This window comes from Lontra canadensis, unplaced genomic scaffold (genome assembly GCF_010015895.1).
Source record: "Lontra canadensis isolate GAN:19392208 unplaced genomic scaffold, GSC_riverotter_1.0 scaffold31, whole genome shotgun sequence".
Taxonomy (NCBI): domain Eukaryota; kingdom Metazoa; phylum Chordata; class Mammalia; order Carnivora; family Mustelidae; genus Lontra; species Lontra canadensis.
The window spans coordinates 16,768,155-16,790,372 of record NW_022631025.1 but is presented as its reverse complement, the minus strand read 5'-3'; the positions used below and the strand labels follow the sequence as shown (position 1 = coordinate 16,790,372).

Sequence of the window (22,218 nt, the reverse complement as noted above, 5' to 3'; positions counted from 1 at the left end):
TGATGCCACTTGTAAGCATTGATGGGGATCAGGACCCATTGCCCCCAAAATACGACACCTTGGTATAGTGAGTATTTTTAAACTGAAGGAGTACAAGAAAACAGCAGAAGCAGAAAGGTCACTCTGATATTCCCCTACCCTTTCCCCTAACAGATTATAAAACCTTCACGTAATAGGTGCCCTCCTTGTAGCTAGAGGAAAAAAGCATCCTTATCTCTAAAGACAAAGATCAACTGAGAAGAGTCCTAATAAACAGGGCTTGCTAAGTTTCCCCCAGTCACCATACTTACCTTACACTACTTGGCCTATCATATTCCTCACCAACTGTACACTCTTCATCAAACCTAACATACTCTAGTCTAACTGGTTCTTTGGATCTTCATTTCATTAGAAAGATTCTTTTGTTAAACTTTTATTAAATAAATCTGTACACTTCTCCCTTGTTAACCTGTCTGTCAGATTTAATTTTCAGATGCAGCCAGGCACTCAAAAGGGGCTGTGGAAAATTCTTTCCTCCCATACAGCATCAAAAACAATAAAACACATATGAATATACTTAACAAAAAAGATACAAAACTTGTACTCTGAAAACTATAAAACACTGTTGAAATTAATAAAGATCTAAATAACTGGAAAGGCTTCCAATATTCATGCGTTTTAAGACCATGCCTTTTAAATGTCAGTACCCAAAATTGATCTACAGATTCAACAAAATCCTTATCAAATCTAAGCTGAAATTTTTGGCAAAAATGGATACAAAGAAATTCAAGATTATCAGAAGAGCTAAAACTATCTTGAAAAAGAAAACAAAACTGGAGGATAAACTTTCTGATTTCAAATTTTACTACAAAGCTAGAGTAATGAACACAGGGTACTACTGGCAGAAGGTTGTAAAGATCAATGGGAATAGAAAAAAGTCCAGAAATAAATTCTTACATTTATGGTAAACTATTTGATGAAGGTATCAAGATCATTCAATGCAAAATAAGGTTTAGCAACAAATGTTGCTAAGACAAATTAATAATCTCATGGAAAAGAATCAAGTTGAACCCCAAACTCACACCATATATAAATATTAACTCAAAATGGGTCATAATCCTAATTTAAGAGAGAAAATTGTAAAATTCTCACAAGAATACACAGGAATTTATCTTGTGTTCTTGAGTTAGGTGAAGACTTCTTGAGTCTTCACTGCAACAACTACAAAAAATAAACTGGACCTTCACCAAAACCAAAAATATCTGGCATAGAATACCACCAAAAAACTGAGAAGAAACAATGAATGAGAGAAAACAATTATGACTTTCTTATGAAATAAAAGATTCTCATCAACAATATATACAGAACTCTTAATAACTCTTAAAACTGAATGAAAAGACAACTCAATTTAAAAATGGGCAAAGTAAGTTACTATATATTTCTGTAAAGAATATATATAGAAGAAACCAATAAGCACAAGAAAAGATGCTTAATACTGATAGCTATCAGGGAAATGCAAATTAAAACAACAATGAAATACTAGTTCACACCCTTTAGGATGGCTGTAATTCAAAAGGACAGGTAAGTGTTGTCAAGGATATCAATTAATAAGAAATCTCATACACTGCTGGTGTGAATATACAATGATGCAGCTCTTTGGAAAACAATCCGGCAATTCCTCCTCAAAAGTTAAATACAGAGTTACCATGTGAGGAAATAATTCTGCTCTTAAGTGCATACCCAGGAAAATTTAAGCCTTATTGTCCATACAAAATACTGTCCGTAAATATCCAGAGCAACATTATTCATAACAGTCAAAAAACAGAAACAAACCAAATATCCATCATCTGATGAATGGGCAAACACAATGTGGAATATCCCCACAGTGGGATCTTACCGTGCAAAGGAAAAAAATAAAATACTAATTCACACCATACCATAAATGAACCTTGAAAATATCATGCTAAGTGAAAGAAGCTAGACAAAAAAGGCCATACATTACATGATTCCACTCATATGAAATGCCTCCAACAGACAAATTCTTAGAAACAGAAAGTAAATTCGTTGTTGCCATACACTGGGGAGAAAGGAGAATGGGGAGTGACTGCGAAAAAGCTTAAAGGTATAGGATTTCTTTTTTTAGGGTGTCAAAATGTACTAGAATTAAGATAATGGTAATTGTTGCACAACTCTATAAATATACCATTGTGAATTTGGTATAGGACACTAGAAGTGTGATAACTGAGTTGTACACTTTAAATGGACGAAATGCATGGTATATTAATTATATCTCAATAAAACTATTTTTAAAAACAAAAGAAATAAAGATATTCCCAAATAAAAACCAAACTGTTGATGCGGTTTCGTTTATATAGGGTGACTGCTGGCATTTCTGTTTTATTCTTCAGTGTCCCTCTACATTTCCTTAGCATAGAGTTTTCTACTGAACCAGTATTATTTTTAATAATTCCAAAATTTAAGTTCCTAAAAATATGTAAGGATACATTAAAATAGTACCCTTACAAAATACTGTAAGACCGTAATCTAACTTCCCACCTTATGATGAAATGTTTACTTACCAGTAAAAGAAAAGCACTTACTTAATAGCTTGTGCTCCTGGTCTTTGCACAATCAAAGTGCTAAATTCTTCTACTACAATATCTAACAGCTCAGGTGTCCCTCGTTTTTCTCTTAGAACAACAGACATACTTTTCAAGTGAACAAAGAACTTCATGGCTTCAAACTAGAATATATTGAGAAAAATAAAATGAAATTTATATGTATTTTATATGTATGTGTGTATCTATATATATATAAAGATAGATAGAGACAACAAATACTCTTCTTCACAGCTTATTCTTTCCAATAACCAAAAAAATACTTTAAAAACAATCCTTTATATATTAAAGAATCACCATATAAACACTAAAAAGTAAGGGCAATTTTTATTCATACCTTGGAAATTAAAATAAATATGTACCAACTAGACAAAGCTCACAGAGTAGTCAGTAACATTTCTGAAAACATTAAAAATAGGCATATATACCATTAAACTCTAAGATATAAGGCAAGAAAACATCTTACTGTTTTTGGCAAGGTTGGATCAACTGCTGTTTCACTATAGCCAATTGCTTCATAGAGTAAAGCTTTTTCTTCAGATGTCAACATTTCTTCAAGAACTATAATCATAAAGAAGTGTTTTGTATTCTTAACTGGTAAGATAAAACTAACCCATAATTTAGCTGCTTTTAACAAACTGGCAAAATTATCTTTCTTTTTATACTTTTAAGAAACTTTTAAAAGAACTTTTATTTAAAAAAAAAAAAAAAGAAAAAAGTGGTAATCATTGAATGTTAGGATATCACTGGCAATTTTAGAAAGATTATTCTCCAAAAATATAAACTACTAAATATGTAAATTTAGCAATAGAAATTTCTAAGTATTTGGATTAAGCAAGCTAACAAAATAACTACCTGTATTAAGCACTTAGTGGTATTCTGCTAAGCAACATACTTAGCATACAAAGTAAGTAACACTAATATTATAATTTCCCATTTTACAGATGATAAAATAGAGGTTTTGAGAATTTAAATAATTTGCCTGCGCTACACAGCTAGGAAGTGACCGATGTAGGATATAAACTTAAGCCACTATGTCTCCAAAAGCTATGATCTTAAACATTTAGTAAGGAAACAAAAATCTTTCCAAGAAACAATTTCAACAAAAATTTACAATGGCTTATACCCTTGGGAATTTACAAATTTATTAAATCCTGAGCATAAAGCTCTTTTTTAAACATTAAGATAAAAATTTTAATTTTAATTTGACATATATAAGTACAATGTTTTAATAGTAATTTTATAGATAAGAATAAATTACATATAATATGTATATATGGTCATAATGTTTATCTTAGAAAATTTTCTGCAAAACTTTATTTTCGCAACTGATGAGTAGCTGCACTAAATTAACCTAATGATTAACTGCACTGCTACAAAATGAAATGGACCTACTTCCAGGCTTAACATCTGGTTGTTCTTTACTTTTTGGTTCTGACCAAGTCCACAGCCAGCTAAACCATCCTTTGTTTTCCTCTGAATCTTTTGCTCCTTCCCTGAAAATCCTATATCCAGCTTTCTTTACCTAAAATGAATAAATTTTCAAATAAATAACAAATTATCCTTTATTTAGCAATCTAAAGAGAAAGAAAAATGACATTTACAAAATTAAACTATTCCAGTGAAAAAATGTAAACAACATACAAACAGACAACAAAACAAAGTAAAGCAACGTAAGTCAAACATAATTTAGGATTTCCAGGTAGAGAGCACTACTGTCTTACAAGTCATCATAATCACACAATCCCGCCGCCCACCCCAAAGATTGGATTTTCACCTTCTTATGAACTCAGTGTTTGATAATTATTTAGCAAGAATTATTATTTAGCCAAATTACTTAGCAAGAATTTTTCCCCCAGAGGACCTAATTCAAATGTATGGAACAAAACATCAAGTTAATTTTCTTATAGCACAAAGAAGCAAATTTGAACCCCTTTTAGGAAACAGTATATTATAGCCAAACAGTAACAATATCACTGCATCTGTTAAATCTACATGGAATCTAGATTTATTTTTATCGATTAAAAGATAATCTGGGATTACCTCAACTTCTGCCTGTTGTCTTGATATAGTTATATTAAATACATCCAAGGTCTTTTCCAACTCCTTAAAATATAAACAAAAGTGTGTTTAAATGAATAATTTTATATAGTCAATAGAAAGATAAAAATAAAGATTAAAAAATTTTTAATTTATAATCTAACAAACTGCTGCAGTAAGGAAAGACATAAAAGGAGGCAAAAAACAGATCAACCATCAACATAATACTGCTTTTAAATTCTGAGAAGCAGTGCCTATATATGTCAGCTTGGAAATTAGTAATGATGGAGTAACTTTCCTAAAGAAATCATACATGTCATGCATAGAGGTGTCATATTAAGATTTACAGACCCATACTAAAAGATACCATAAAGACATTGTTTAAAATGACTTTTATTTGGGTTCTAACTACAACTGAGGATAAACACATTAGTGTCACTTTCAACTAAAAATGTAATTCTAAATCCTTCGTATTATATGCACAGTTGGTGTGTCATCTTTAATATATTCCTAGCAGATCTAGATACACTTAAAACTTGTTTTGAAATTCTGTACTTTCTAAAGCTTTTATGGCTACTGAATAAACTAATGGAGATAAACTAAATCTTTCATCATATTACACTATTTCCATGATTACTTTTTTTTTTAGAGCTTCATGCTAAAATTTTTTTCCCCCTAACAGAAGCATCCATGATCTATTATTATCTAGAAAACAACTTACTCAGGGTTCTGCTATTCAGTAGACTTGGAGGATTCAGGTTAAGATCAAAAAAGATCCCCCCTCAAAAAAAAAAAAAATTTAAGGAAATCTGTAGCCATCCCAAAAGACTCTCAACCCAAGCATTCCTAACAGTCTAGGTCTGCAGAAAGTCTCTTACCTCAAACATAAAGATAAAAGTCAATCTTTAGGGAGCTCCTAATTGAAAACTGGCCTAGATTCAGAATGGTTACATTAATTTTGAGAAACTACCTCCCCACAGTCTCCCTAAACTAAACATCATCCATCCATAAAACAATCCCTTCTAGAATATAACATAATGCTAACAGATAAGGCCAGTATTTAGGGAATTCTCAAGACAGATAATGAAGTGCAGAGTTGCTGGTAAAGACTAGAAATGCCCAAGAATGAAAAGGGATTCTGTATGGGTAGAAAATTCAGAAAGTTCATATAAGAGATGGGACTTACGTAGAGCTTGAGGAGTGAGTAAAACTGGAATAAACAGAAATGAGGAAACACAGAGGGACCCGGCTACAAGTATAAGCACAGCATGTATAAAAGACAAGAAATTTATCTAATCACTGCCATCAGATGGTTAACAGGGAAAATGGAGTGATGACAGGTAGTATAAGGCTGTGAAACTGACACAGAAAAGACTAGAATCAATACAGCAAATGCTTTTTAGGTTTCGAGGTTAGAAAAATCATAATGTGAGGCTTCAAGTTACTTTTTGCATGAACTCAAATCTCTCCTGATTGAGAATAATCTCAAATTCAAACAGGTCAGAGGAGAGTAACACCAGAGCTTCCACCACCCAACTGAAGTGAAAAACAGGAATACGAAAAAACGTCTAAGTGAAAGCAAACGGTCCAGTCAAAATTAAAACAAATTATGAGGAATTATGTAGTACAAAATATTCAATAATTTCTAAATATGCTGACCTCCAAAGAGATGAGAATTTCACCAGCTGGCTTCTTAGTCGTTATCTTTTTTTTATACAGTTCTTTATACTGCTTCATTTTTTGCCTGTGTTCTCTAATATGCTTCCATGACCACATCCGTAACCGGGGGCAGACATTTACTTCAAGAATACCATGTATAGCATAAGCCCACCTAGTGAGAAAACAAAAACAAAACCCCACACTTAACACCATCAAGCCAACATTATGAAATACAAAACTGCTTCTACTCCAAAACAGCGTACAGAGTACAGAGACTATGGAAATGGCAGACTACCTAGGCACTTGATTTTTCCCAGCCCTGTTCATACTAAGACTACATTAATTATTAATCTTACCTCTTTCCTGAGTAAAAACAAGCAAAATCACTAATTGTGTTACAAAAAATATAGCTCTACAGAAAGACTATTGAAGTACTACTTGGCAAATAGCACTTTAGTCACCTGAACAGTAACTAAAGGTCAACTGAAAGAATAACTGCAACTTCTAGAAAACAAGAGCTTCATAAATGGAATAACAAGACTTCTGAATTTTAAAAAGGGGCTGTACTTTAGAGTGAGTAAAATCATAACCTGATTTTCAACTTTAATCACATAGGTTTAAAATATCTAATGCAAAAGTTTGCATTTTTTTTTAAATGACATTGCCAAACACAAACTAGGATACAGTTTCTAATAATCCTAAAAATACAGTTAATTGATGGTATTATAGTATCTCCATTTTTGTTTTTTTTAAATCCCTTAAATCAATTTTATTAACATAATAAGCAAAAGCCATAAATCAAATGACAATCTGTAACTGCTCTTAAAGAGTATCTTAAAAAATTATTCTTAAAGTCAATAAATTCACTTTTAAACTGTATTTTATAAATCTTAAATTTTTTTAGATCAAGCAATTCTACTTCTGGGTATTTATCTTAAGAAAATGAAAATACTAGCACAAAGAGATGTATGTTCCCTGATAGTAAATGCAGCATTATTTAAATACAGTAGTAAAGATACAAAAACCACCTACGTATCCATCAACAAATGAATGGATAAAGAAAATATGGTATATAGATAAACTACAGATTATTATTCATCATAAAAAGGAATGAAATCTTACTATTTATGACAACATGGATAGACCTGAAGGACATTATGCCAAGTGAAATTAATCAGACAAAGAAAGAGAACACAGTATGGTCTCACTTATATATGGTATCTTAAAAAACAAAAACCAAAAAACTGAGCTCATAGATCCAGAAAACAGACTGGTGGTTGACAGAGGTGAGGCATAGGCACTGGGTGAAATGGGTGAAGGGGATTAACAGGTTCTAACTTCTAGTTATAAAGTAAGTAGTAAGGATGTAATATACAGCATGGTCAGAATAGTTAACACTCTACTGCATATTTGCAAGTTGCTAAGATACCTTTAAAGTTCTAAAGAAAAAAGTCTGTCCTTATAAATGGTAATGGACCTTAATCAAATTTATTGTGGTGCTCAGTTTATGACATATACAAATATCAAATCACCATGTTATAAACCTGGAACTAATATGTCAAATTATACCTCAATTTTAAAAAAAAAAAGTCATTTTTACCAGTCTCTGGCATGATAGTGAAGAGGTACATCAGGTTTGAATTTCCTGTATGGCAGATTTTGTGTCATCATATCAATTGATTCAAGAAGCTCCATAACACTGAAATACTGAAGGATGAAAAAATTAAGGCTCTTAAATGTTTCAGATTTTTTGTTCAATTGTTAAAAAAAGTTAAATTATTGACTTTCTAAAGGAAATGTTACCATGTAACATTGTGTTTGAAATACATTTAAAATCTTAGTTCTGCTTTTATCAAATTATAACTCATGATTTACAATTTCATTAAAAAAAATCACCTGTGGTTTATTAAATTCAATTGCTATGTCATGTAACTCAACTTCCAGGTTTATCTTGGGGGCAGAGAAGTCAAAATCTGATCGCCGATTCATCTGAAGTTTGGCATTAGCAGATATGGGGCGAAACACTGAAAAATAATATAAATTTTTAAAAAGTTAAACTGAGTTATATTTCAAGAGTCCCAAAGTACAAAGGGGATGAATTGGAAAATACTGATTTTTATTTTTTATACTCTTCTTGCTTTCCCAGATTTCCACATTGCTATAATTTGGTGAGATGAACTGCCATTTAATTAATGAACAAGATTCTTTTATCTTTTTCCTACCTATAATTTACATTTTAAGTAAATGAAGCCTAAGTTAACTCCCCCTCAAAATACCAACATGATCTTTATAAGCAGGAACAACCTCTAAAAGGCAAAAACAGTGTAATAAAATAATCTTAACAAAAATACAGTTTAAAGGAATCACATTAGAAGTGCTGAGAGAAAAGATTTATTTGATCACTGACTTCTATTATAGAATTATAATGTCTGAATTTCTGATCAGTTTCTATGTATCCATCTGCCCCATGTTAACTTGCAAAAGGAGAAGTGAGATGAGTGAGTTAACCCAGGATAACCTTCTTGGCTCAACCTATAATCTAAAATGGATTAAACTCAACCCTTCGTATTTAGTTTCGAAAAGAGAAGAATTCTTGTGGGGGAGACAAACAATAGCAGAATCTATACTAAGATCAACTACTAAATTATAAGCTAATCTATAAAAAACATAGTATGTCCCTCTTGTTTTAATCATTCCCAAGGCACAGCACTTAATTTTTTTTTTTTTACACATGGAGCATTCAGATACACTTTGAAACTGAGTGGACCAAGAAGATACTCAGCAAATGGAGATTGGTTAAATTCATCATGGCACATCTATAAAGTACTATACAGTAAAAAATAAGAAAAATGTATATATACGTAAGTGGAAGGAAATAGTAAAATAAAGTTTAGGGGTGTTTAGGAGGCACAGTCAGTTAAGGGTTCAACTCTTGGTTTCGGCTTAGGTAGTGATCTCAGGGTCGTGAGATGGAGCTAAACGGTGGGATCTGTGTGCAGTCGGCTTGAGATTCTCCCTCTGTGTCTCCCCCCTACACCCTCTCTCTAAATAAATACATATTTTAAGAAAAAAAAGTTTAGAAAGTGTATGTACGCAGCAATAATACCACTATCTGAAAGTAAAATGACTCCTCTCCCCCAGCTTTCTTATGTTACATACAAGACTACACAATCCCTTATAGTCTCCCTGGCTGCAATTTCTATCCATCCCTGGGTTACAACCTCTCCTACAAGTCTGATTTTAGCTCCTGGCAACACTAATTTCTGAGTGATTTTAACATACAAATAATCCTTCCAAAACCATAGCCTCTCAGAACCTTGGATTTGTCCACCCTTATTTCATCCACTAGATCTTATCATTCCTATATGCTAGACCTTTCCATAAACTCAGTCTTAAGCATCCAACTCTCCATCCAACCACCACCACCTAGCTCTCCAATACTCCAATACTGAACCTTCAGGTCCTGTGGGACGGACCATTCATTAATCTTCATCATTTCTCGGTCTTTCACCTCCGTTTCATGTCCTCAGGTCCCTCTCTACCCTATTAAAATTCTATAATCAGTTATTTTAATCATCTCCCTGCATTCAGTTTTCACTCCTCTGTCTGCTCACTTTGTCAGCACTTACCAGGCAAAACTCTAATTCTGGATAAAAACCCTCTCCATTTACTCTACATCTGTAAACTACCTGAGAAATTTGATTTGGTTAGAAAAACAAAACAAAACAAAAATGTACACTATCACACAGACTGGTCTCACTGCAATGTCATAAAACCCAAAGGTCCTCACTGTTCAAGGCAGTCACGCAACATTTAGTCCAGTTTAGGTAAATGCATACCATAGTGTGTTTTGGTACAACCAATCAACTAGGAATGATTTTTACAGCTTTATCTTTATAGAGTTGTTTAAAAGAAACAAAGGAAAACATGTGACAAAGGCTACATATGGCCTTAAAACTGAAAATTATTTACTATTTGGCCTTTTACCAAAAAATAAAAAATAAATAAACAAAAAAAGAACTGCCCAGCCCCTACTCTAGCAAAGTGGCTCTCAAAATCTGTCATTAATCAAGATCACCAGGAAAGCTTATTAAAACAGATTGCCAAGGCTCACTCTCAGAAGTTGATTCAGTATGTCTGGAATGGGCCCTAGGACTTCTATTTCTAACAAGTTCCCAAGTAATACCGATGTTGCTAGTCTGAACCATACTTTGAGAGCACCACTCTAGTGAATTCACTCTCCCGTTTACCTACAAGACTATTTCATACCCTCTCTTCCCTCCAGAAACGCCCACACCGCAGGTATTAAAAAATAACCGCTCATAAGAGAAATTCCATACACTACTCTTAGCATCTCTACTAGAAGGACTTCTCTTATACCTAAAATCTGTCTTACAAATGAACTAATCATGTTCCTCTGTGCGGCAAAGCACTCCACTTGTGCATGAGATCCTGTCCCCTCTCACCCATATCTCATAAAGAAATTATCCGTCCTCTCTCTTGCTCATTTGTTTTTCATATTCTACAGATCATTCCAATCTCAGTCTATAAATAAACTGTTGTCTCTCCCATTAATAAAGAACAAACAAAAAAAGCCTTTAGTCTGGGACACCTGGGTGGCTTAGTTGGTTAAGAATCTGCCTTTGGCTCAGGTCATGATCCCAGGATCCTGGGATCGAGTTCCACAATGGACTCCTAGCTTAGCAGGGAGTCTGCTTCTCCCTCTGCCTGCCACTCTCCCTACGTGCATTCTCTCTCTCTGACAAATAAGTAAAATCTTTTTTTAAAAAGAAAAGGAAAAAAAAAAAAAAAGCTTTAGTCCTTCCCTCTCCAGAAGCTTTCTATCAACTATCAATTTGGCTGTGAATTCCAAATTCATCCTTCACTGCTTAATCTAAAAACTAGATTTGGGTCCTTTATTTTTTTCTTTAGCAGCTAGCATAAAGCTGGACACTGGAGAGCTACTGCAGGGGAGTTCCGGGTTCTAAAGGGCTCATTCCACAGACTCCTACAGTACCAGGACTTTTCCACTGCCCAGATGCTAGCAAATGGCTCCTACAGCAGGCAGCTCCTACAGCATGACAGAGGTCTTCAGCACTAGCCTGCTGAGGTGCCTGGCAGCCAGCAGCAGCCAGCAAATTCTCCCAGCACCCTACGGCAATTTTGCAGTGAAGTGCCTCCTGTGAGACAACTCCCCAAGAGAAATGCTCAAGTTCCTGAGGGCAAATTTCCAACAAGTTAGTGGCATGGCACCACACAGACTTTTCCCGGCAGTCCGTGAGCCCTGGTCATGTCCTTTCCAACAAGATCTAGATCTCAGTGTTGAGGCAGACAGACCCTGTTCTCTGGGCACTCTATCTTAGTCCCAGGGTGGGGGTGGTTCCTTCTATTATTCCTGTATTCCTTAGAGTTCTCTGCTTTCTATTAGCCAATCCCTTGCCATACCAGTCCTCTGATAGTAATTCTTTATATTAAACTTCCCCTTCTCAAATTACTGTGTAGTTTCTCTCTCACCAGACCCTCACTAACAAACGGAGCAGGAAATGATAGTAGGGCAAAGGAGAAATCAGTCAAACCTAAAATGATAGACAGGAGAATCATCAACACACACGATACACAATCTCATCTGTTACTAATGTTTCCTTTCAGGAAAAAAAAAAATCTAGAAAATAAAATACCTATTGCATGACTTTCAACTGGTTTCAAGAATGAAAACAAGAAGAGTCACTTAAAGGGTGTCTGGCTGGCTCAGCTGGATGAGCACCCAAATCCTGGTTTTAGCTCAGGTCATAATCTCAAGTGGTGAGATCAAGCCGGCTTTGAGCTCTTTGAGCTCCACACTCAGTAGCCTGGGGCTCCATGCTCAATGGGGAGTTGGCTCCAGATTCTCTCTCTATCCCTCTGTCTCTCCCGTGCCATCCCCCACCTCGTGCACATGTGAGCTCTCTCAAATAAGTCTTAAAAAAAAAAAAAAATAGCCACGTCAGGAAATTAATAAAGTATAATCATGAAGGTAGAAGAATACAGAAAAGAATCACTGGTAGGTGACATCAGACAACCAAATCCAATAAATAATTTATCCATCCATTGACTAGTATTTATTGAGTGCCTATAGGGTAGAAAAAAATAGTACTCCTTTCAATTTGAAGTTTTAGTTAACTCATTTCTGATTATAAAAGTATTACATGTTCATTTTGGAAAATCTGGAACCAGAAAAAAGTATGAAGAAGAAAAATTTTAAATATACATTTTTAAAACAGTAAGATCACACTACAGACTATAGCAGCTACTAGCCTTATTAAATTGTATTTGCACGTAAAAGGTCTTTAAAAGAGCATAATTATTACTGAATAATCCTTAGAGATTTACCACATTTATTACATCCTCTCTTGTTGGACACTCTTCTTTCCTATAGTTTCAAAATATAGCAAAAAGCTCCCCAACAATGAATGGCATAGAACAGGTAACTGGTTTTTGTGTATATATAAATACCTTGAGTTATATGACAAAATTAACATGAAACATTACAGTGACATTATCAATGCTCATTCAAAATTTATACGGATTATATTAATTGCATTTATTTTATAAGACATACTTACCAAAATCATAACCTTCCGGAACAATATTTTGATAGACAATGCCCTTCCTCAAGCTGTCCTATTAAAAGACAAACTGCTTTTATTTATATTCATGCCAATGTATCTTTACTCTTCAAAAATCCTATTACATACAAAAAAATTTTTTAAAGCAATTTAAAAAATAAATAACTCAAAACTCAGGAGGACTTAGCTATGGAAAATATTGAAGTGGTTAGATAATATCCCATTAAATTCCCACTATTAAAGAATAATCTAGGAACCCTTTAGACATATAGTGTGTGTTTTTACATATCTGTGTACAGGCACATATATAAAATCTGACAAAATTCACCATCCACTCATGATAAAGAATCTCAAGAAAGTAGGTATAAGGGAAATATACCTCAACATAATAAAGGCCAGATATGACAAACCCACAGCTAACATGCTCAACAGTTAAAAACTGAAAGCTCATCCTCTAAGATCAGGAAAAAGACAAAGATGCCCACTCTTGCCACTTCTATTCAGCATAGCATTAGAAGTCCCAGCCAGAGCAATTAAGCAAGAACAAAAGGCATCCAAATTGGAAAAGAAGTAAAACTGTCACTGTTTGTAGATGACACAACATTCTATAGAGAAAATCCTAAAGACTCCACCAAAACTGTTAAGATTAATAAATAAATGCAATCAAGTTGCAGGATACAAATTTAATATACAGAATTCTACTGCATTTCTATACACTAATAATGCAGTAGCAGAAAGGGAAATTAAGAAAACAATCCAATTTACAATTATAGCAAAAAGAATAAAATACCTAAGAATAAGTTTAACCAAGGAAGTCAGAGAAAGACAAATACCATATGACTACACTCATATGTGGAATTTAAGAAACAAAACAGATAAACATATGTGAAGGGCTGAAAAATAAAGGAGGGAGGGGAGTCAAACCATAAAAGACTTAAACATAGAGAACAAACTGAGGGTTGCTAGAGGGGAGGTGAGTGGGGGATGGGTAAATAAGTGATGGGAATTAAGAAGGGCACTAGTAATGAGCATCGGGTGTTACATGTGAGTGATGAATCACTAAATTCTACTTCTGAAACCAATATTACACTATATCTTAACCAACTAGAATTTAAATAAAAACTTTAAAAAAGAAAATTAACTGAAACTATATAGTAGTTAAACAAATGTGTTACATTTTGTAGCTTTAGGTAATTAAAGCAATAAAACAAGTATTTTAATTAAAAAAAAATTTAACCAAGGAGGTAAAGAAAGCTTTGTACACCAAAAACTGTAAGATAATGAAGAGAGAAATTGAAGATGCAAAAAAATGGGAAAACATTCCATGCTTTATATTGCAAGAAATAATCCTGTTAAAAAGTCCATACTATCCAAAGAAATCTACAAATTCATGCAATCTCTATCAAATTTCCAATGGCATTATTCACAGAAATAGAACACCAGACCCTCATATATGTATGAAACCACAAAAGACCCTGAATAACCAAAGTAATCTGATAAAGAACAAACCTGGAGCCATCAAATTCCTGATTTCAAGTTATATTACAAAGCCATAGTCATCAAAACAGTATGGCACTGGCACAAAAACAGATACACATAGCAAGAGAATAAAGAACCCTGAAATATACCTATGCATATATGGTCAATTAAATGATAACAAAGAAGGGGCGCTTGGGTGGCTCAGTGGATTAAAGCCTCTGCCTTCAGCTCAGGTTATGATCCCAGGGTCCCGGGATCGAGCCCCGCATCAGGCTCTCTGCTCAGCAGGGAGCCTGCATCCCCTTCTTTCTCTCTGCCTACTTGTGATCTCTGTCTGTCGAATAAATAAATAAAATCTTTAAAAAAATAAAATAAAATAAATTATAACAAAGAAGCCAAAAATATATTATGAGGAAAGGAGAGTCTCTTCAATATGTCATGTTTGGAAAACTGGACAGCCACATGCAAGAGAATAAAACTGGACCACTACCTTACACCATACACAAACATTAACTCAAAATAGATTAAAAGACTTGACTGGAAGCCCTCAAACCATAAAACTCATAAAAATATTTGCAAATCATTTATCTGATAAGGGATCAATATTCAAAATACATAAACTCATACACCCCAATTTCAGAAAATCCAATTTAAAAATGGCAGAAGAACTGAACAGACATTTCTTGAACATACAGATAGCCAAAAGGCAAATGAACAGGTATTCAATACCACTAATAACCAGGGGAATCACAAATCAAAAGCATGAGCTATCACCTGTTAAAATGGTTATTATAAAAAAAAAAAAATAGGAAATAACAAGTGCTGGCAAGGATGCGAAGAAAAGGAAATTCCTATGCACTGTTGGTGGAAATGTAAATTGATGCAATCCCTATGGAAAAACAGTACGGAGGGTCCTTAAAAAATTAAAAAGAACTACCATACAATCCAGCAATTCCACTTCCGAGTATTTATTAAAAGAAACGAAAACCATGAAATAGAAAAGATTGATGCACCATTATGTTCACTACAGCATTAATGATAATAGCCAAGATACAGAAACCATCTAAAAATCCATTGATGGGGAGCCTAGGTGCCTCAGTGGGTTAAGCCTCTGCCTTTGGCTCAGGTCATGATCCCAGGGTCCTGGGATCGAGCTCCACATCAGACTCTCTGCTCAGCAGGGAGCCTGCTCACCCCCCTCTCTCTCTGCCTGCCTCTCTGCCTACTTGTGATCTCTGTCTGTCAAATAAATAATAAATAAATAAATAAAAATAAATAAAATATTTTTAAAAAATCCATTGATGAATGGATAAAGAAAATATACTGTGTGTGTATATATATATATATATACACACACACATACATACATACATATAGTGGATTATTATTCAGCCATTAAAGAGAAGGAAATCTTGCCATTTGCAACAAGGATGAACCTTGATGGCCTTATGCTAAGTGAAATAAGTCAGGCAGATACCATCTGACCTCAATTATATGTAGAATACTTAAAAAAAAAAAAAAAAAGGCCAACCTCATACTCACAGATACAGAAAACAAACAGGTGGTTGTCTAAAGTAGTGAGAGATATGCAAAATGTGTAAAGGGAGTCAAAAGGTTAAGAACTTCTAGTTATACAACAAGTCAGTGATGGAGATATATGTAAATGTGCAGCAATGACAACTATAGTTAACAATGTTGTGCTGCACATTTTGACATTGCTGAGAGAGTAAATCTTAAAAGTACTCACCCAAAGAAAAAAGTTCTATAATTAACTATGTATGGTAATGCACGTTAGACCTACTGTGATCATTTCACATTATGTACAAGTACTGGACCATAACAGTGCACACATCAAACTAATATATACCAATCCTGCATGTCTATTATACAAAAAAGAAAAAGATCTATACATGTATGTGTACAGGCACATATATATTCATCTATTTCTGTAAATGCTAACAGATTTGCCAGTAAAAGAGACCAGACTACAGTATGTTAATAAAATAAAACCTTATGCAAATTATGATACCAACAAAGGTGTACACACACATACCAAAAAGATTTACTTACCAATGATTCATCATAATCATTAAGGTAAAACAACTGAGACTTCACATTCCAATAGGCAAAAAGGTTGTCCAATCGGATTAACTGAAAATAAATAAAATTTATTACATGCCTTATTTTCTTCTTTAACATATGCTATTTTCAGAAGTCTCAAATAATTGAGTTTCTTTTATTAAGTCTATGGATCGACAAAATATTTTACCTTACGAAATAGTTTCTCAGTTTCATCATGTAAACATGGAACCCAGTTTTGATCAGTTGTCTAAAAAGAAAATTAACAGTGAAAGTGTTATTTACATATGAAATGGCAGACTGATGGAACTGCACCATTCATGCCCTTGACCAATTTCCCATAAAAATGTTCTTGAAACATTCAGTGAAAGGATATTAACTGAGCACAAGAAAGCCTCTGCTTTCAAAGAGCTCACTGCTGAATGAAAAAGTGAACAAGCAATTACAAACAGGCAAGTGCCACCGTAGAGGTTAAATACACAGTTCTCAGAATGAGGTAGGAGCCTCAAACTCAGGGGTGTAATGGAGAAAGTGATGTCCAATATAGGATATACGAATAGAAACTGCTGATTTTAAGGTCAGTAAAGAATATGATTCAGGGGGCGCCTGGGTGGCTCAGTGGGTTAAAGCCACTGCCTTTGGCTCAGGTCATGATCGCAGGGTCCCGGGATCGAGCCCCGCATCGGGCTCTCTGCTCAGCAGGGAGCCTGCTTCCCCCTCTCTCTCTGCCTGCTGCTCTGCCTACTTGTGATCTCTCTCTCTCTGAGTCAAATAAATAAATTAAATCTTTAAAAAAAAAAAAAAAAGCTTTAAAAAAAAGAATATGATTCAGAGTAGAAAAATATGCAAATATGCAAAATGTTCAGGGAACTGAAGAAGCCTAGTATGGTCACAGAACATAATGCAAAGCAAAAAGGTGAAACCAGATGTCACGTGGGGTCACACTACAAAGCAATTATAAACTATTTTAAAACAAAACTACTGACTTTATTCCAATAGCAATGAGAAGCCACTGAGTAGAATACAGTGTTTAAATGCTTATTCTGCAAAGATGGTTCTCATTTATTAGTAGAGAACTGAAGAGATGACGGCAGTCAAGTTTTCAAGCTTGAGCGTTGCATCAGAATCACCTGGAGGGCTTTCTAAAACTTAGACTGCTTGGCCCCCACTTGAGTTTCTAACTGAATAGGTGTGGGCTAGGACACTAGATTCCAAGCTCTCCCAAAGGTGGTGGTGAACACCACTGCTGTCAGTTACCCACTACCTCCACACCACCACAGCCAGTGGCTCATTCTCCATCCTTATTTTTCAAACTTACAACAAGATTTGACAGTTTACCCCACCCAACTTCATTCGATAACTTTTCACTTGGCTTTTCTTATTTATTTTGCTTGTAGTGGATCCATGTTTTAAGAAGAAATTATATACAAAAACCCAATGGATGCACCAAATAAAAGTAATGAAATACTACACAGCAATTAAATTATGTGTAGCAACACAAGTAAATGTCAAAAGCACTGTGATGAGAAGAATGAAAATTTATAGAAAAATCACATAAAATATCACTTATGGTGTTTCTCTCTGGGAGAAGGGTGAAGAGTAGAAAACAAAACAGAATTAGACTTTATTCCTAACAGTTTATTCTTTAAAATAAAGTATTTAAAACAAACCAAATGTCAAATTCCACAACTGTCCATTCTGGATGCAAGCCTCTACTTGCACTTATACTTTAAAAATTCCTCAACTTGAAAAACTGGACAGGAAGAAAGTTTGCCACAATATTAATAATGGCAGTGAGGAAATGAGTGATTGGTTTATGCTTTTCATGACTTAAAGTTTCTGAAATGAACATTCATTACTTTTACTTTCTACTTATTTAAGAAACATATTTTAAGAAAAGTCTTAAATGTTCTAATCTGCAAATAACAGGCCCTCATATTTTAAACTAAATTTGATTGTCAACCGTTTTTTTGAAATGCTAACCTACCTACCCCAATTCCAATCCAGCCTATGCACTTTCTATAGTAATTCTATATAGACAACTACTTCTGATGCTAGCACACACAAACAGTAATAGTTAGATGAACTATACTACATAATAGGGTTAAATTTTTTTTGGCTATATCATGTTATTGTATTTTACATTTTGCTCATTTCCCCCCCCAAGTTTTTATTTTGGAAAAAAAAAAAAAAATTCCCCTCTCAATTTATCTATTTTTATTTTTTTTTCTTTTTAACATACAATGTATTATTTGTTTCAGAGGTACAGGTCTGTGATTCATCAGTCTTACACAATTCACAGCACTCCCCACATATTCATCCCCAATATTCATCTCCCAGCCAGCTCATCCCATCGACCCCCTCTCCCCTCCAGCAACCGTTAATTTGTTTCCTGAGATTAAGAGTCTCTTATGGTTTGCCTCCCTCTCTGTTTTCAATTTGTTTCATTTTTCCCTCCCTTCCCCTAAATTACTTTTCAGATGAAGTACCTGCATGCTGAGATTTTGGAGGGAAATACCAAATGACAGCGGGTTGTCTCGATTTGTGATCTAAAGAGGAAAGAGCAAATCTTACTCGGATTTTTAGTAGTTAAAATTCATTTTATTGTAAAAGTCCATTTTCTGGGAAATATTCTATATCTCATTCAAAAACATTTTACTCCTTTTTTTTTTTTTACATTTTACTACTTTCTACAACTTTTACTCCTATATTTTTCCAAATACTAATTAAGGTATCAAGTATCATTGTATTATTATGCAATAAATTTGCATGTTTTTCAGTTTATAAAAAAAGCTTATTGATCAATTGACTGCATGCACAACAGTACTCTGAGATGTCAATAACTGCATTTCAGAGAGAATACAGGATCTATTTGAGATAATCGAAATCTAGCTCTACTGATTCCTATACTACCGTAATTTCCAGGAGGTAACTATAAAGTATTTTAAAAATACATATCGACTAAATTCATAATGCCCAACCATCAAAGGTGACCATAATATAAAAAAGCCTTTTCCTTCATTATCTGATTTTTGAACATCTTAGGAAAGTGCAGTCAAGGCAATAAACACTGTGAATTAAACCTATAATTACAGAAAAGAAAGATCAGGTCATTTTCAGCTCTGTGTCCCTCCACTTTTCAGCATCCAATAGGTTGACCACTACAGAGCAGGTGTCAACAAACAGTAAAATAAAAACATAAAAAAACAAGTTTCACCTATTAAAATACTTACATCATCCTCGTAACGAATATGGATGTTGGAAATTTTCACTTGAAGATTTTTTATGATCTGAGTAATTAATTTTTCTGTAAAAGTATCCTGTTTTTCCACCCGAAGTTTGTCTACAATAGCAAATATTCTTTAACTTGACTGAAAAATATACTGTATAAGTATTCACATTTCAAGATAACATTGCCATGTTAAAGAAAAAAATCTGTATTTGTAAACAGAACACTAAGAACCTGCTTTCCCTAAGTCTTCCATACCAAGAGACTTTCAAAGGCAACCAAATACATAATTTTCAAAATCTATTTTTTTTAATGAAACTAAAACCAACCAAACTTACTGCCATTAAATTTTACAACCTCTGTTAACCACACCTGAGTACAAAAAGACTTGGAAAACAATGAAGATTATTAGGTAAGAATTATAATGGGTCTTAAATTATAAAAGCCAGAAATAGCAGGAAGTAGCCATCTCTCTTAAAATTAGTGATATTATTACAAGTTGTATGTGGTTCAATGTATAAAACAGTTGAATACATTTCTCTTGCTGATGAATCCGACATGAAGATATAAGATTTTTTCCCTTTCTCCTCTCAAGGGAATGAAGTTCATTTGTTTCATTTTCTAAAAAAAGGTACTAACTGCTTCCAGTTTCAAAACTTTCCAGGGGATAGACAGAATAAAGGATTGAAGTTCCTAATTTCTTTTTTTAACATGCCTTTGAGGGAGGGGCACCTGGATGGCTCAGTCGGTTGAGCATCCAACTTTTGATTTCTGCTCCAGTCATGACCTTGGGGTCCTGGGATCAAGCCCTGCATTGGGCTCTGTGCTCAGAGGAGAATCTGCCCAACGATTCTCCCTCCTCTCCTGCTGCTCCTCCCCATGATCTAAGATAAATAATCTTTGAAAAAAATACGCCTTTGATAACCACGAGTTACTATCCTCCTTTCCCCCATTTGAAAATGCCAACGAAAACTACCTCATTTCCTATTTCTAGTCCTGTTCCACCTGTACACACATATTATCTGTCTTTTCTTCTAATGACCTACTACTCCCTAATTCAACTGCCCAGGAGGATAAGCTGATGAAGATATATTTACATCAAACCCAAGATTCAGTGAACAGATGAGTAAATATATTTAACTATAAAAGGACTTTAGAATTAGTAAATAAACAAAATAGAAGCTCTCTGAAGACACAGCATTTTTTTTATTTGATTTGGTTACCACCACATCCTAATAAAACCTATGCTCTATGAATCTGTTCATTCAGTTCAATGCAAAATTTTCATTCCGCCATCCAGTAGTTTCCTTCTCAATTCCATACCCTGCTCAGAGTCCACAACCTATTATTTCACCAACATTTAAACTCTTTTGTTCTTTTTTCTCATTTTCCTCACAGAGGAAAAGCTCCAACCCTGAAAAAAACCTACTATCAGGGCACTTGGGCAGCTCAGTGGGGAAAAGGAATAGGCTCAGGCTTAGAAAAGACCTGAGAATACCTTACATTTACACCTCAGACTAATCCTTGGACTAGGGACCTCCTATAAAAATGAAAAATAATAAACAAAAACATTAAAAAAAAAACATAGTAATGGGGTGAATTTCATTTTAACAGGTATCACATTATTATATCCAAATACCCAGATTTTAATGAGAAATCACAAGGCATACAAAGAAACAGGAAGATATGGCCCATTCAAAGGATAAAAAAGTGACCAAAACTATTCCTAAGAAAGATCTGATGACAGATCTACTAGCCAGACTTTTTAAGATTTTATTTATTTCTTTGAGAGAGAGCAAGTGAGCAAGATAGCATGAGTTGGGTGAGGAGCAAAGGGAGAAGCAGGTTCTCTACTGAGCAGGGAGCCAATGCAGGGCTTGATCCCACGACTCCAGGATCATGACCTGAGCCGAAGGCAGACGCTTAACCAACTGAGTCACCCAGGCACCCACAATAAAAAAATACTAAAGAAAAAGATGATTGGGCATAGTGGTGAACAACTACATAAGATATGAAAGAACTGAGAGAAGAAAAAACAATATAAGTGTCGCCAGAAATTATTGTTAAATCTCCTTTAATGTTTTCACCTCTTTGTCAAAAGGTGAAATGTTTATTCTGGATTTCACTTTTTTATTGAACAAATAAATGCATGGCGAGGTTGGCGATGTAAGTATACATATATTTATAAGATGGTTAGCTATTAAGTGAAGGAGGGAGAACGGAAGGTAAGCAGATAACTGGGTTCGGAAGATCATTTTGTGTTTGAAGATTAAGACATACTACAGTATATTTCCATACTAAGGAGAAAGCTTCTCTAGAGAGAACAAAGCTTCTCTAGAGAGAACAAAGTACAAAAAAGTACTGGGTGATAGTGACCACTGCGCAAGGGGAAGGGAAGGAGATTTCTGGAGGACAGCCCTTCCACTGAGAAAATCGAAGAGTTGAAGTAATGGACTATTCTGGTCTAGGCTGAACAGGAAAAGATATGAACCCAGAGAGTAAACAAAGAGATTTGGGAAAACATAAATAT

At 34.3% G+C, this 22,218-nt stretch overlaps 1 protein-coding gene across 5 annotated transcripts in view; it reads right to left on the bottom strand.

Moving 5' to 3' along the window:
- The window catches only part of VPS13A (vacuolar protein sorting 13 homolog A), a 229,371-nt gene that overhangs the window by 179,861 nt on the left and 27,292 nt on the right, over nucleotides 1-22,218 (bottom strand). For all 5 annotated transcript variants that reach the window (XM_032866682.1, XM_032866681.1, XM_032866680.1 and 2 more), the window contains exons 6-17: nucleotides 19,693-19,802; nucleotides 18,949-19,008; nucleotides 16,650-16,709; nucleotides 16,451-16,531; nucleotides 12,899-12,956; nucleotides 8,193-8,320; nucleotides 7,897-8,003; nucleotides 6,297-6,468; nucleotides 4,641-4,703; nucleotides 3,993-4,122; nucleotides 3,064-3,158; nucleotides 2,580-2,722 (exon numbers count right to left, since the gene is read on the bottom strand). In XM_032866682.1, coding sequence (XP_032722573.1) covers nucleotides 2,580-2,722; nucleotides 3,064-3,158; nucleotides 3,993-4,122; nucleotides 4,641-4,703; nucleotides 6,297-6,468; nucleotides 7,897-8,003; nucleotides 8,193-8,320; nucleotides 12,899-12,956; nucleotides 16,451-16,531; nucleotides 16,650-16,709; nucleotides 18,949-18,954 — 1,043 coding nt within the window. In that variant the 5' untranslated portion in view covers nucleotides 18,955-19,008; nucleotides 19,693-19,802. The remainder of the gene's footprint in view (nucleotides 1-2,579; nucleotides 2,723-3,063; nucleotides 3,159-3,992; nucleotides 4,123-4,640; nucleotides 4,704-6,296; nucleotides 6,469-7,896; nucleotides 8,004-8,192; nucleotides 8,321-12,898; nucleotides 12,957-16,450; nucleotides 16,532-16,649; nucleotides 16,710-18,948; nucleotides 19,009-19,692; nucleotides 19,803-22,218) is intronic.